Source organism: Budorcas taxicolor, chromosome 18 (assembly GCF_023091745.1).
Source record: "Budorcas taxicolor isolate Tak-1 chromosome 18, Takin1.1, whole genome shotgun sequence".
NCBI lineage: Eukaryota > Metazoa > Chordata > Mammalia > Artiodactyla > Bovidae > Budorcas > Budorcas taxicolor.
The window spans coordinates 53720229-53735000 of record NC_068927.1 but is presented as its reverse complement, the minus strand read 5'-3'; the positions used below and the strand labels follow the sequence as shown (position 1 = coordinate 53735000).

Sequence of the window (14772 nt, the reverse complement as noted above, 5' to 3'; positions counted from 1 at the left end):
GGTGGGCTTTGGTGACTTAACGACTAAAACAGCAAAGGCTCAGTTAGAGCTATGTGCAAAGGAGCATGGGTGACTGCGCGTGCCCAAGGCTGCCCCTGAAATCTCCACCTCTTTCCTAGAGCCCTGATGCCCTGTTTGTTTCCTAACCCTTAAAATCCCCCTACTCCTCTCCCTTCAGAGGGAAGAGGCTTTTAGAGTACAAGTTCCCTTCTCCATTCTCTGGCCACTCTCAAGCGGTGTCTTGCTTGCACCAAATTCAATTTCATTATTGGCAGCTCAAACTTGATCCTGAGTGGCAAAGAACTCCCTGAGCCAGGGGGGGCTTTGGTTTCAGCTAGGGCCTCAAGGGCAGGCTTTGTGTCTAATTCTGTAACTGCATTGTGGGTCAGGACTAAACTCTTGACTTCATATAGTTAGTTAACGATGATAGCTGTTAACACTCTGGCAGAATCAAGACCTAACTAGAAGCATAGACTCTGGAGCCAACTAGCCCGGGTTCCAGTCCAGCACCTGCTTCTCCCTATGTGGGTGACCTAGACAAGTTACTCAGATTGTGCCTCAGTTTTCCCATCTGTAAAATGGGGATTGTCATGCCATGGTTGGGAGGGCATAGATGATACCTGTGTGAGAAACGCACTGTACATGGTCAATCAGGGGCAGTCAGGCTCCACAATTAATCCCCATGGATATCAAAGGGCCTGAAGACTTTGAGGAAACCAGGCAGAGTTGCTCAGAGGCCCCAAACCCTCATGAATAGGTTTCTGGGACTGTGGCTCCCCTCTGTACTTTTGAGCCAAGTTGCTGTTGCTTGTGGGCTGTGTGACCTCAGGAAACTGACTTCTCCTCTCTGAGCCCCAGTATTGTCATCTGTAAACTGGGGACGGTTTATAGTATCTATACATCCTGAGCCTTCACTTGTGTTTCTGTGAGTCATATGTCTTGGGAGTCCTGCCAGAGACCCTCTTTCTTAGGTTCTTTTTCCATGGGAACCTGTCATGTGAGCCAGGCTCCCTGAGTTAGAAGCATCCATGTGAAGCCACAGATGCAGGTACCACGTGGGGCCTGTGATGGTGAGGCTGGAGCCGGCACGTCCACCGACAGATAAACTCCACAAGAGCAGTGATCTTTGTACTTGCCTTTTGTAAACTCAGTGCCTGGCGTACAGTAGGTGCTTGATGTTGATACTCATTGAATGAATACGTGAATGAATGCAGCCTCCCAAGGGCCCTCAGGCAGGAGTTCTGGGCCCCAAGGGGCCCAGATGTGGGCAATGGCTACTCCAGTAAGAGCAGTTCCACCAAGTTATTTATACCTTGTTTCTTGTTTCTAGCCTCGGGAAGGTCCTGTGAACATGTACTACCTTTTTCATTTTATTTTTTAATAGTTTTTTTTTTTTTAATTTAACTATAGTTGGTTTACAACGTTGGGCTAGTTTTAGCTGTATAGCTTCAGATTCTTTTATTGTAAATTGTTGCAGGATACTGACTTTGGTTCCCTGTGGTAGTGTTAGTCACTCAGTCATGTCCGACTCCATGGACTGTAGCCTGCCAAGCTCCTCTGTCCGTGGAATTCTCCGGGCTCGAATACTGGAGTGGGTGGCCATTTCCTTCTCCAATGGTTCCCTGCACTATACAGTAAACCCTAATGTTTATCTATTTTATATATAATGCTCTGTATCCCATATTCCTCATTTATCCCTCCTCATCCCCTTTGGTAACCATGTTTGTTTTTCATGCCTGTGAGTCTATTTCTGAGTTTTAAATAAATTGATGTGTATTTTTTTTTAGACATGCTAAGCTTTATTAAACTTCCCTGGTGGTCTAGCGGCTAAGATGCTAAGCTCCCAATGCAGGGGGCTTGGGTTCAATCCCTGGTCAGGGAACTAGGGTCCACACACTGGAACTAGAAGATCACACGTGATGCAACTAAGACCTGGCACAGCCAAATAAATAAATTTAAAAGATAAATGTAAAAAAACCCCTAAAAACACCTTCCTGCACATGCCAGTCGGAGTTGGCTTCTGTTACAGCCAAACTCCCTCATGATGAAGAGAGATTGAGTGTGTGAGTTACCTGGGATGCTAGAAGTGCTGTTGGCCATTTCCATTCCCACCTAGGTTGGGGGGCTGAATTTGGGGCCCTCCAATATAAATGTCTAGGGCTGAGGACACCCACCCTAACATGAGGACCCTCCCAACCAAGCCTATCCCTAATTCCCTCTGCCTTTTCCTCTGCTCTTCTTTTTACCCTGGGCTGAACTGCCTGGCTTCCCTGCTCCCTATGCTCAGCCCTCTGAAATCAAGGCCATTCCCCACCTCCTTTGCTTGCTTTCTCCACGGGGACCCCTCAGTACTTCCATGGGAGTCCGTATGTAAGAACCTCATGGCAGGAGGGCCAGGGCTGTGCACTTGGCTCCTCCCTTTCCCAGAGGCGTGCTCTGGGGCCCACTCTGGGCCTCCATTTACCCTTCTGTAAAATGGGGACCATCCCAGGGCTACCTGCAATGTTCTTATGAGAATGGAATGAAGTGAGGTTGGCGAAGCACTTAGTTGGAGGTGCCGGCAAGTAGTAAGTGCCTCATAAATCAGAGATGGGGTTGCAAATATTTAAGCTGATCATGTGTGCTAAGCCATGCTCTGGGCAGTAGGAGATTGATGATGAACAAAATGATAGTGACTGTTGAGTCCTGGCTCACAATCCCCAGCTCCCCTTCTGGTTTGTTGTACTTGATCCCATCTCCTCGGAAAAGGGGTGGGCCTTTGACTCAAGGGGAAGCAGACCCATGGGCCAGATAAGGCCAATCAGATTCTCTGTCTGTCTGTCTCTCCAGCTCCCTTTCTCTCTATCTCTGCATCTTGGAAGAGAAGACTCAGAATGCGCAAAGAAGCCTGTGTAGTGTCTTAGTAGGAATCCTTGCTGTGAGAAGAGAATGGAGCCCTGGAGCAGAGATGAGGCCAGAGATGGCACCCTCTGGAGGGGGAGGGAGAACCTGCTTTCCCGCAAAGCTTCCTTTCCCACCCTCCAGGCTGGGTGCCTGGTCCATTCATTCATGCAACAGTGTGACTGGCCCTGTTCTAGGCTCTGAAGAAGCAGCTGTGAACCCAGGCCTAATATAGAGCCCATATCCCAGGGGCGACCTCTGGGGTTCTACAAGACACCCCCACTCTGAGTCAGTTGGAGAGAGCATCTAGCCTTACAACCCAAGTGTTAGTTGCTCAGTCAGGTCCGACTCTTTACGACTTCATGAACTGTATAGCCTGCCAGGCTTCTCTGTCCATGGAATTCTCCAGGCAAGAAGACTGGAATGGGTTGCCATTCTCTTCTCCAGGGGATCTTCCCAACCCAGGGATCAAACCCAGTTCTCCTGCATTGCAGGCAGATCCTTTACTGTCTAAGCCACCAGGGAAGTCCCTGGCCTTGGCTCAGATTTATCCTGCAGTGCTGGCCTCCTAGGATGCCCCCGTTCACTGCCCTGTCTCAGCCAGGCTGGCCTCCTGCCAGCTAATTCATGAGCCCTGTAGCTTCCTGCCCCAGGCCCAATGCACAGGCTGAGCCCTCTGCCCATATACCTTCCAGAGCTCCTTTCTTCCCTAATTAGAACTTCCAGGGGACTTTTCTGGTGGTTCCAGTGACTAAGACTCTGTGCTCCCAATGTGGGGGGCCTGGGTTCAATCCCTGGTCAGGCAACTAGATCCCACATGGCGCATGCCACAGCAAAGACCCAGAGCAACCAAAACAAAAAGTAGTTAAAAAAAAAAAAAAAAAGAACTGTCGATCATCATTCAAACTTTGTTGAAGGATCATCTTTTCAGGCAACCTCCCTGACACCCCTCTTTACAATCTCATAATTCCTGCACTTTCCTTCCAAGTACCTGCACTGTGCATAAGATTCTGTTGTATGTGTGTGTGATTATGAAGTTAATATCTGTCTCCCTCACTGGGCTGTGAGCCCTAGAAGGGGAAGGTCAGGGCTGCCTCGGTCACCACTCCGTCCCCAGCACTGCCCAGTACCGGCCAGACACAGAGGAGGCCTTGAGGAGGTGGCTCTTAGCGGGTGCTTGCTGAAGGAGGAGTGAATGAAGAATTTAGCTCCTGCAGAGGCAGTGTGTGTCTAATTCAGGAGGCGCTGCATTCGAGTCCCATCTCTGCTGCTGATTTGATGGTGAGCTGCCTGATACCCTGCCTCAAACCTTCAGGATAAAACAGAGATTCAACCTGCCCTGTGCCCGATGGATAGGTTAAACTGTGAATCCGATCACTCTCCTGCTTAAACCCTCTTGTGGCTTCTTGTCAGTCTTGCCGTGGCCTATGAGCCTGGCCCCTGTCTACCTCTCAGACCTCACCTCCCTACACCCACCTCGCTCACTGTCTTCTAGCTATGGAGTCCAACTGTCTATACTTTAAACACACCAAACTAGTCTAACCTCAAGGCCTTTGCACACGTTATTCCCTCTACCAGGAACTCTTGCCCTACAAATCTTCAGGACTCCCTTCCTTCTTTTGCCTACTTTCTCAGCAAAGCCTATTCTAGATCACATCATTATTTATTTATTTTTACTGGACAAGTCTAACCTCTCTGTGCCTCAGTTTCCTCATCTGTAAAATGGATCTAATAATGTTACCTACTTGGCAGAGCTGCAGTGAGGATTAAGTGAGTTATTATGGGTAAAGCTGGCATTTACCTATAACAAGTCATTTAACAGTATAGTATAGGGACTCTACTTGATGGTGAGTTGAATGGGAAGGAAGTTCAAAAGGGAGGGGATGTATGTATGGCTGATTCACTTTTCTGTACAGTAAGGACAGTAATGACACAACATTGTAAAGCAACTATACTTCAGTAAGCATTAATCAGAAAATAAAAGGGTAAGTATGTTCCATTTTTCTTACTCTGTGCTCTGTTTTTTTGGCTGCTCTGATGCGCATGTGAAATCTTAGTTCCCCAACCAGGGATCGAACCTGTGCCCTCTGCAGTGGAAGCAAGGAGTCGTAACCACTGCAACACCAGGGAATTAGCACAAAACAAGTTCTCAAGGTGATAAATTAGAACACATGAGGGCAATCAGGAAGGTAAGGGGATGAGCAGAGTCCTCTGGGGACCTAGATGGTGAGTGACCAAGTCTGCCTGGAAAAGTTGTCATTCCACTCCCAGCTTTATTGAGATATACTTGGCACATAATCGTTCATGGAGTTCTGAGAAAAGACACACATGAGTTAATATAGGGTATGGGCTGCCGTCTACAGGGGTCGCACAGAGTCGGACACGACTGAAGCCACTTAGCAGCAGCAGCAGTGGTTCTCAAACAGGGGTGACGTTTGGCAATGTCTGAAGACATTTTTGGTTGTCTCTCCTGGGAGGGCTCTATTAGCATCTAGTGACTAGAGCCCAGGGAAGGTGCTAAATACTTGTCAGTGCACGGAACTTGTAGCCTCTGCTACAGAGAAATAGCCAGTCCAAAACGTTAATAGTGCCCAGATTGAGAAGTTGTGTTCTGGGGCAGCTGTTTAGAACTGGTTTTGATCCATAACAAGTACCCAGGAAATACTAGCTGTTGCTGTCATCTGCCACCATATCTCTGTTTTGCTCAGAGTAGATTCATCAACACATTTTTTTTTTTAACTGTACTGTGAGGCTTGTGGGATCTTAGTTCCCTGACCGGGGATCAACCCTGGGTCCCCACAGTGAAAGTGCCAAGTCCTAACCACTGGACTGCCAGGGAATTCCCAATAAATTCTTGACTTATGAACATAGATCCCTCAAGACTAGGCATACAGTAGGTGCTCAATACACATTTCATGAATTCATGCATGTGAAGAATAAATGAATGGTGCATTCTCCAGGGTCCGGCTCAGTGTCTGGCACAAAGTAAGCATTCAATAGATGTGTTCTTAGCTAATGCACCAGAAGATTAAATGACAGCTTCGGGGCTGGGACTGAGTAAATGCTCAGGCAATATATGTTGCATGAAGGAACAAGAGGACCAAATGTTTGCACAGAGCTTGGTGGCTGCTCAGGTTGCATTAGCCTCCCCACTTCTTCCCCCAGTGCCCAACACTCACCGACCACCTGGACCTCAGTCTTGGCCCGCATGGTCCAGGAAGGGTTGATGGTGACAGCTACCTGATAGGTGCCGCTGTCTTTGGGCTGGGCGTGACGCAGCAGCATGGAGCCGTTGGAGAAGCCAACGATGTCTCGCTGGTTCATGGCACTGCCATCCCTCTGGGGTCGTAGTAGCTTGGGGATGTAGGTGAATAGCATTGTGCCACCATGGGCCTCCTCCCCCAGGTACCAGCTGAAGTCCTGGAAGGTGTTTGGGATGCCCTGGACAGACAGCAGAAGGTCCTGGTTCATTTGAGGCTGCTCCGGAATCTTCTGGATGCGCAGGGCTGCCCAGGAGCCTTGGGGAACCCAGAGGGCCAGGATGGAGGCTGTGGGGTTACAGGGGAGGCCTGGGGTCAGAAGTGTCAGGCAGGGACCATAGCATTCTCCTCCTTATTTGTCCTCAACTGCAGGCTCTGAGTGCTGCTCATTGGCAGCAGCACTGGGATTGATTAGTGATGTCTGCTCTGGGTGCAAGAGTGGGAATCCAGGTATGAATGTCACAGATCTGCCATCCCATCGGTCCAGAAAGTTTTTCGGCTTGGAGATGGTATGTGATCTGCCTCCAAACACATGGACTCTCTGAACTGATTTATTAATTTGTCTAACTAATAATTGTTTAACCAATATATTGTTTATGCTACAATACCAGTTATGTATGATATGTCTAAAATTCTTTATGGACTTCCCTGGTGGTCCAATAGTTAAGACTTCCAAGGCAGAGGGTGTGGGTTTAACCCCTGGTCAGGGAATTAAGATCCCATATGCTGCGTGGTACAGCCAAAACAATAATAAAAGAAAATAAAATTCTCTAGATTTCTAAGCCTTGGGAATTCAGCAGGGAATCAAGCAGAAGTAAATTCCAGCCTTCGTGGCCCTGACATTCTAGAAAACTCCACAGGTTAAATGGGGATGAGGTTGTGATTCTTCTGCTCCTCCCTCCCATCTTAATGTCATAATTTCCCTTCCCCTGACAAACTTTCCCTTCTTTCAAGAGGAAACCTCAGCCCCTGGGCTAAGAACCCCTTCTCCCCTCAGCCCTGGGGGTACGTTTCCTCCTTACCTGAGAGCAGGAGGCTCCTGGGGAAGGCGTGCTGGGACCCAGCAGGAATCTCCATCTTGGTGTCCTACAGAGATGCCAAGGGGCCACCTACTGGACACCGAGGGGGCCCGAAGGTGGGGCCCTGGCTATCCGAAGTGAGCCCACTCAGTGGGAATCCTGGGGTGCCTCTGAGTCATGGCTGAGGCTGGCCCAGCCTAGTACCCCTTTCCCATAAGCTCTGAAGGCCTCACCTGTGCTCCTTCAGATGAAGGATGATCTGCACAGAAGCTGACTGAACCAGTTTTCCAGGGTGACTGAGGAACTTCCTAGCAAGACTCCTCCCTTGACCCCTTTACATCTCTTCTTCCCTGTCAGTAGCAAGGCAGTAATTATAACAGCAAAAACAACAGTCACAGCAGCCTTGGATTGAGCAATCCCCCTGGGCCAGGCAAGGAAATAGGTAATACCTTGTTCAAATATCTCATCCTATATCCACCATGCATAACTTTCCATTCCATGGAATGAGAAAACTGAGGCTCAAGGAGAGAGGCAAGTCAATCAGCAGGTGGAGATGGAATCTGACCTGTGGCTGGCTCACTCTGAAGCTCTTAGCATAGTTGTTCAAAAACATCCCCCTGTTCATTCATTCCAACATGCACACACTATGCCCAGCCCTGGGCCAAGTGATGCTGAGAACATGGTGATGACTGAGATGGCTCCTGCTCTGCCCTCGGTCCACAGCGGGGCTCACAGTTCTGTGTGTGTGTATGCACGTGTGTGTGTGTGTGAGAGAGAGAGGCCCATCCCCAGACAATGATGATACAGAGTGATCATTAATGCTGGGATGGAGGAGCCTCAGGGCCCAGGAGAACCTGAGGGAATGCCTTACTCAGCCAGAGAGGCAGGGCGGACTTCCTGGAGGAGGGGATGTCTGTGCTGAGACCTAGAGTAGGAGGAGGAATGCAGTGGGATGGATTGGGGAAAGGTATACCAGGCAGTGTAAACAGCATAGGCAAAAGGCATGGAGGCTGAGACAGCCCTCGAGGTGCACTGAGGAGTCAGCAAAATCCTGGAAGAATGGAGGGCCGAGCAGGGAGGAGGTGTGTGTTGGGGGGTGAAGCTGGAGAAGTAGGAGGGCCAAGTGTAATTTTGAGCTCTGTTGGGGCATGACCTGGGTGCTGGAGGGTCCAGGATTGTGCTATGACCATAGCCACCTAAGGCTATTTATATAAATTTAAATTAATTGAAATGTAATGCCTTAGAAAACCTAGTTCCTCGAAATAGCCACTTTCAAGTGCTCAACAGCCCCATGTGGCCAGTGGCAACCACACTTGAGAGCATGGGTACAGGACATTTCCATCATCGTCAGAGAAACTTCTATGGGACAGCGCACACCTAGGGATCTGACGGGGTTGATGCCAGGTGAGATTTCTTGTCTTGTAGGAGGAGAGAACACCAAGTCAGGGTCCCATGCATCACGTAGCAGTGTGTGTGTGTGTGTGTATGTGTGTATGTGTGTGTATTGTGTATGTGTGTGTGTGTGTGTGTTGGACACACTTCAGAGATTGGCATCTTCCAGAGTCCCCAGGTTGGAACACTTTTCTTTCTTCTCCTTTTTCTTCTTCTTCTTTTAAAATCTTTTGGCAGCGCTGCATGGCACGTGGGATCTTAGTTCCCTGACCAGGGATTGAACTCGAGCCCCTAGCATTGTCAGCACTGAGTCTTAACCACTGGAGCACCAGGAAAATCCCAGAGTCCTTAGGTTGGGACAGGAAAGAAATCTTGACTTTGAACTGTCTCAAGGCGGGCATGGTCCAGATGTCTGAACATCTGTAGACTCCAGGACTGCCCTGCTGTGAGTGGCTGAGCCTGGCTCTCAGCCCAGCTTTGCCACCACTTGGTTATGGGATCTTGGGCGCAAGAGTTCACCTCTTGGAACTTTGGTTTCCTCCTCTGGAGGATGGTGCAAACACCCTTACTTATGGGGCTGTTGGGAGGAGTAAGGAGACTTTGCAGGCAGGGGCCAGTAAATGCCCGTTATTTGTAATTATTATGCAACTTGTCTATGGACTTGCCCTGCCTCCCAGATTTGTGACCTGCTCGTGGGAAGTGTGTTTCCCTGGAGGTGTTTTCAATCCTCGTCTCCCAAACGGTCTCTACAGCCTGGAAGGCCTTGAGGCGGTGTTCCTGGTTGTGTTCCTTGCCAGAGTTCTTTCAGGATCTTTTGCTGCTGTTTTGAGGTTTGTTCTCTCCATCTGCCTCAGAGGGTTTGTTGCAAATCCAGCCTTTATTTCCAAGGTTGTTGCCCCAATCTTGGGCTGCAATCAGATTGCCCAGACCAGTCTCATTCTGGTAGGAATTTGGAGCACAGCAGAAGTGGAGTTTAGGGGCCACAGGGATTCTGATGAATTTTCCCTGTTAAACCTCAGGAGCAAAGGTTCTCTGAGCTGGGAGAGGGAGAGGCAGGGCACCAAGCAAAACCAGTTATTCTAGAGTTTCCAGTTCCTAAAGCTCCTCTCTCCCTTTCTTCCCCTCCCTCTTTCCCTCCTTCCTTCCTGCCTCCCTCTCACCTAATGACTTTGATTCCTCTTACAACTACTAAAAGGAAAGTCAAGGTTTATTTAGAACATTTAGACAGAATGAACTTAAAAGGAAGAGAGTAAAATTCAGCCAGCTTCCAACTGCCCAGAGAGAATCACTGTTAATTGTCGTTGTTGTTTAGTCGCTCAGTTGTGTCCAATTCTGTGTGACCCCATGGAGTGTAGCCCACGTGAGTTGCCATTTCCTTTTCCAGGGGATCTTCCTGATCTGGGCATCGAACCTGCATCTCCTGCATTAGCAGGCGGATTCTTTAACGCCGAGCTGCCAGGGAAACTGGTCGCTGTTAATACCAGATGTTAGTTCCATCCTCCATCCTGTAGTCTTCATCCTGGCTTTTCACCAGCCCCAGAAAGCAGGTCCTGGCTGGTTCAAGCCTCCTAATCTCAGAGAGGCAGCAGTAAGTGGTGATTTGAAGCGATATCTTAGTTCCCTGCCCAGGAATTGAACCTGGGTAACCTGGGGGCCTGGAAAATCTCATGGGCCGAGGACCCTGGTAGGCTGCAGTCCATGGGGTCACTGAGGGTCGGACACAACTGAGCAACTTCACTTTCACTTTTCACTTTCATGCACTGGAGAAGGAAATGGCAATTCACTCCAGTGTTCTTGCCTGGAGAATCCCAGGGACGGGGGAGCCTGGTGGGCTGCCGTCTATGGGGTCGCATAGAGTCGGACACAACTGAAGTGACTTAGCAGCAGCAGCAGCAGCAGCAGCAACCTGGGTGAAAACCAGGAATCCTAGCCACCAGATCACAAAGGGCTAGAGGCTAGAAGCAGAATTTCCCTGTCTCTCGCTTCCATTTGAAAGCAAGAATGTTTTAAGGAGGCAAAAACTGTGAAAACACATGCAAGGTTTATTATTGGAGGCATAGAACAAGTGGGAGAGCGCACAGAGAAACAGTTTGTTTAGTTAAGACAGAAGCAAGGCAGAGGGGCACCCCTGGAGAGAAAGGGTACGGGCTTCCCCCACTAACGGGGAGGACCACAGTATACAGTGCAGTTCTTCTGGGTCTTCATGCATGTGTGCTAAGTCACTTCAGTCGTGTTTGACTCTGTGCGACCCCGTAGACGGCAGCCCACCAGGCTCCCCCGTCCCTGGGATTCTCCAGGCAAGAACACTGGAGTGGGTTGCCATTTCCTTCTCCAATGCATGAAAGTGAAAAGTGAAAGGGAAGTCGCTCAGTCGTGTCCGACCCTCAGGGACCCCATGGACTGCAGCCTTCCAGGCTCCTCCATCCATGGGATTTTCCAGGCAAGAGTACTGGAGTGGGTGGGGTCTTTGTTTACCTTTGGCCAATTATTTGATTTCTTTTTTCACACCTGACCTGCCCTAGGACCCTCCCCAACAAGGATGTGCAGCTTTCTCCAAGATGGGTTTCATCCCCTCTATGGAGGGCCTTGGCATCGCCTATTATGGTTTGGTGCCTCCTCTTTTTAACCCCCCAAGGATTCTTTCCGCACACGTGCTGTGTCTCCCTTGCCCCAAGGATGGGAAACGTGTGACCTCTTGATCTTTTACTCAAACATAATTTAGCCTGTCTCTGTCCCTGCCGTGACTGTTATCTTAAAGTGTCCACAGGAGACAAAGTCCAGTTATTTATCCTGTTCCGGTTGTTATTTCTACCTCAAAGTGCAAACAGGAGGCTTATTGTAAATGTCTAGCCTACAACCTGCCTGCCTGTTTCCCCAGGAAACGTAAACAGGAGGATAATTGCAAATGCCTGGCCTAGAGCCCATCTCTCTCCTGCCTCACTCCCAGGTGGTCCCATTCTCTGGCCAGGGATTGGTTGAGCAGTGGGTAGTGCTGGCCAATCAGAGCTGAGGGGAGGCTCCTGGGGAAGCTCTCCCCGAGTGGAGTGAGCTGCTTCTCGCCACAGTTGTTTGGCTGTGATGGCCGGAATGCAGCAGCCACCTTGGCACCAGCCTGAGGATGAGAGCCAGTATGTGGAGGAAAACAGAGGAAACAGCAGAGAAGCAGAGCTGAACACCCCCACGTAGTACCTGGAGTTGAACTAGGCAATCCAGTTCTTTGTTTTTAACCTCAGCCTGGGGAGTCTGGGGTGGGGGTGGGAGAGGCGAGAGGGGATTTCTGCTGTTGGAGCCTGAAGCACCCCCACTGTTATATTTTCATACACTGACAGAGATCCTCTCATTGACTGAACTCTGCTTAAGCTTTCTTGAACTTTTTCCCAGCTAGAATTGATGTTTGACTTCTGTTGTTCATCTTGGCCTTGTCCATTTTGAGCAAGAATCCTTCTAAATCAGTTCAGCCAGAACTGCCTTCCTTTGATATTTGATTGGGTTCTTCTTCCTTCACCGCCCCCACCCCCCAGGTGATATCTGATCCAGGAAGAATCCTGTTAGGTCGGCATAGCTAAATTCTTTCTTACCTTTGAAGCTACTGAAGCTGAATCCAGCCTCTGTACCCCTCTGCCGAACTAAATCTCAGAGACACAGTTTTGGGAGAAGTAGAAAAGAACAGTTTTCTTGTTTTGCCAGGTAAGGGGATGACAGGGGACTAATGACCTTGAAACTGTGTCCCAACCTGCAGGGGGATGTGAAGAGTTTTATTTTAACATATGTTTAAAATTTATTTATTATGATTGTTAACATAAGTTACTATTATTTATTTTGGGCTGTGCTTGGTCTTGGGTGCTGCATGGGTTTTTCTCTAGCTGTGGTGAGTGGGGGCTGCTCTCCACTTGCGGGGCACGGGCTTCTCATTGCAGTCGGCTTCTCTTGTTGCAGAGCACGGGCTCTAGGGCGCTCAGGCTTCAGGACTTTTGGCACGGGGTGGGGGGGGGGGAGGCTCACTAGTCGTGGCTCCTGGGCTCTACAGCACAGGCTTAATAGTTGCGGTGCACGGGCTTAGCTGATCCTCGGCAAGTGGGATCTTCCTGGATTAGCAATCGAACCCACATCTCCTGCATTGCCAGGAGGATTCTTGATCACTGAGCCACCAGGGAAGCCCCTAATTTATCGTCATTATTACTTTTAGCCATGCCACGTGGCACATGGGATCTTAGTTCCCCCACTAGGGATAGAGCCCGTGTCCCCCGCAGTTGATACATGAAGTCCTAACCACTGAACCACCGGGGAACTCTGGTGAGGAGTTTTATAATCATGGTTCATAGAGGGCACGATTACTTCATGGAGAGTCTTCTGATTGGTTGGTGGTGAGGTAAGCGGGAGTCAGCATCATCAACCTTCTGGTGCCAACCGGTCTGGAGTCTATGTCCTTGTGGGCAGCACACCCCTTAACCTCTCCCATCTAGTGGGGGTTTCAGTGTGTGCAAAACAACTCAAAGATATTGTTTATGTGTATCCCTTGAGGGTGAACCAGGACCCTGCCCCAAGTGTATTATTTCTCTTGACTGTTCCTCCCTTGTCTCTGAACCCTGAAGTGAAGTGAAGTGAAGTCGCTCAGTCGTGTCCGACTCTTTGCGACCCCATGGACTGTGCCTATCAGGCTCCTCCGTCCATGGGATTTTCCAGGCAAGAGTGCTGGAGTGGAATGCCATTTCCTTCTCTAGCCAGGAATCGAACCCAGGTCTCCCGCATTGCGGACAGACGCTTTTACCGTCTGAGCCACCAGGGAAGCTCTCTCTGAACCCTCTCCTCTCCCTAATAATGATAGCAGCTGTTTGAACCTGCTCTTGGAACTCTGGGAAGGTCAGGGAGGCTGAATGAAGCATCTTTCCTGTAATCAAGAAATGGGGGACACAGAAAGGCTTTTGCACCCAGGAGCCCCACTGAGATCTCCCTCCCTATCCCCACCTCTTAGTTGGTTTCCATCCACCGACTCCCAGCCTGCTCCTTGGCTATGAATCCCCACGTGCCGACACTGGATTTGGAATTGGGTCCAGTCCCTCGCCTCTTGGCAGATGCTCCCTATACCTAAGGTGATGACCCCACCTCCCTAAATAAAGTCTGCCCTGGGCTTCCCTGCTGGCTCAGATGGTAAAGAATCTGCCTGCAATGTGGGAGCCCTGGGCTGGAGCCCTGAGTCAGGAAGATCCCCTACAGAAGGGAATAGTGATTCACTCCAGTATTCCTGTCTGGGAAATCCCATGGACAGAGGAGCCTGGCAGGCTGCAGTCCATGGGGTTGGAAAGAGTCAGGCATGACTGACCCACCAACACTTTCTTTTATTTTATGCTTTAACTGAGCTCCCCAGGTGGCACTATCAGTAAAGAATCCACCTGCCAGTGCAGGAGATGGAAAAGATGTGTGTTCGATCCCTAGGTGGGGAAGATCCCCTGGAGGAGGAAATGGCACCCTACTCCAATATTCTTGCCTGGGAAATCCCATGGACAGAGGAGCCTGGTGGGCTACAGTCCAGGGGGGGTCACAAAGAGTCAGACATGACTGAGTGTCCGAGAACACCATGTTTTAACTGGTATCATTAAGTAATTTTTTCTTTAACAGTTAGAATATTATTTTTTTCTCCAACAATTCACCTACCCTTCATGAGTTTAATTGGTTCCTGAAAATTCTTCCAGTAATCTCTGGGGAATGGAAAAATTCTTTAAATAAAAATTTTAAATTATTTTTTTTTATTGTGCCAAAACCCATGTACAATGTACCATTTTAATCTGTACAACTGAGTGGTACTTGTAGGTCCATGATCTTGTGCAAACATCACTGTTATCTATTTCCAGAACATTTTTTACCATGCCAAAGGGAAGCCTTGAACCCACTAAGCAGTCACTCCCCATTCCCCCTCCCCCTAGGCCCCAATAAACACTGATCTCTTTTCTGTCTCTATGGATTTGCCTATACTGGATCTTTCATTTACATGGAATCATGCAAGAAATGATCTTTTGTGTCTGGCTTCTTTCATTTAGCATCATGTTTCCAAGACTGTTGCGTGCATTAGAACCCCATCCCTTTTCATGGCTGGATAATATCCTGTTGCATGGATAGACCAGATTTTGTTTATCCAGTCATCTATTGAGGGAGTGAGCTAAACCCTCACTTTATTACTTCTGTGCAAATAAACTCAAAATGGGCCCCTGATATCTTTTCATAAC

At 49.1% G+C, this 14772-nt stretch overlaps 1 protein-coding gene across 1 annotated transcript in view; it reads right to left on the bottom strand.

Annotated features, from left to right (window-relative positions):
* CEACAM19 (CEA cell adhesion molecule 19) overlaps positions 1-7217 on the bottom strand; it is a 17105-nt gene extending 9888 nt beyond the window's left edge. The window contains exons 1-2 of the mRNA XM_052656659.1: positions 7163-7217; positions 6060-6428 (exon numbers count right to left, since the gene is read on the bottom strand). Of these exons, the coding sequence (XP_052512619.1) occupies positions 6060-6428; positions 7163-7217 (424 nt within the window). The remainder of the gene's footprint in view (positions 1-6059; positions 6429-7162) is intronic.
* Between the last annotated feature and the right edge of the window lie 7555 nt (positions 7218-14772).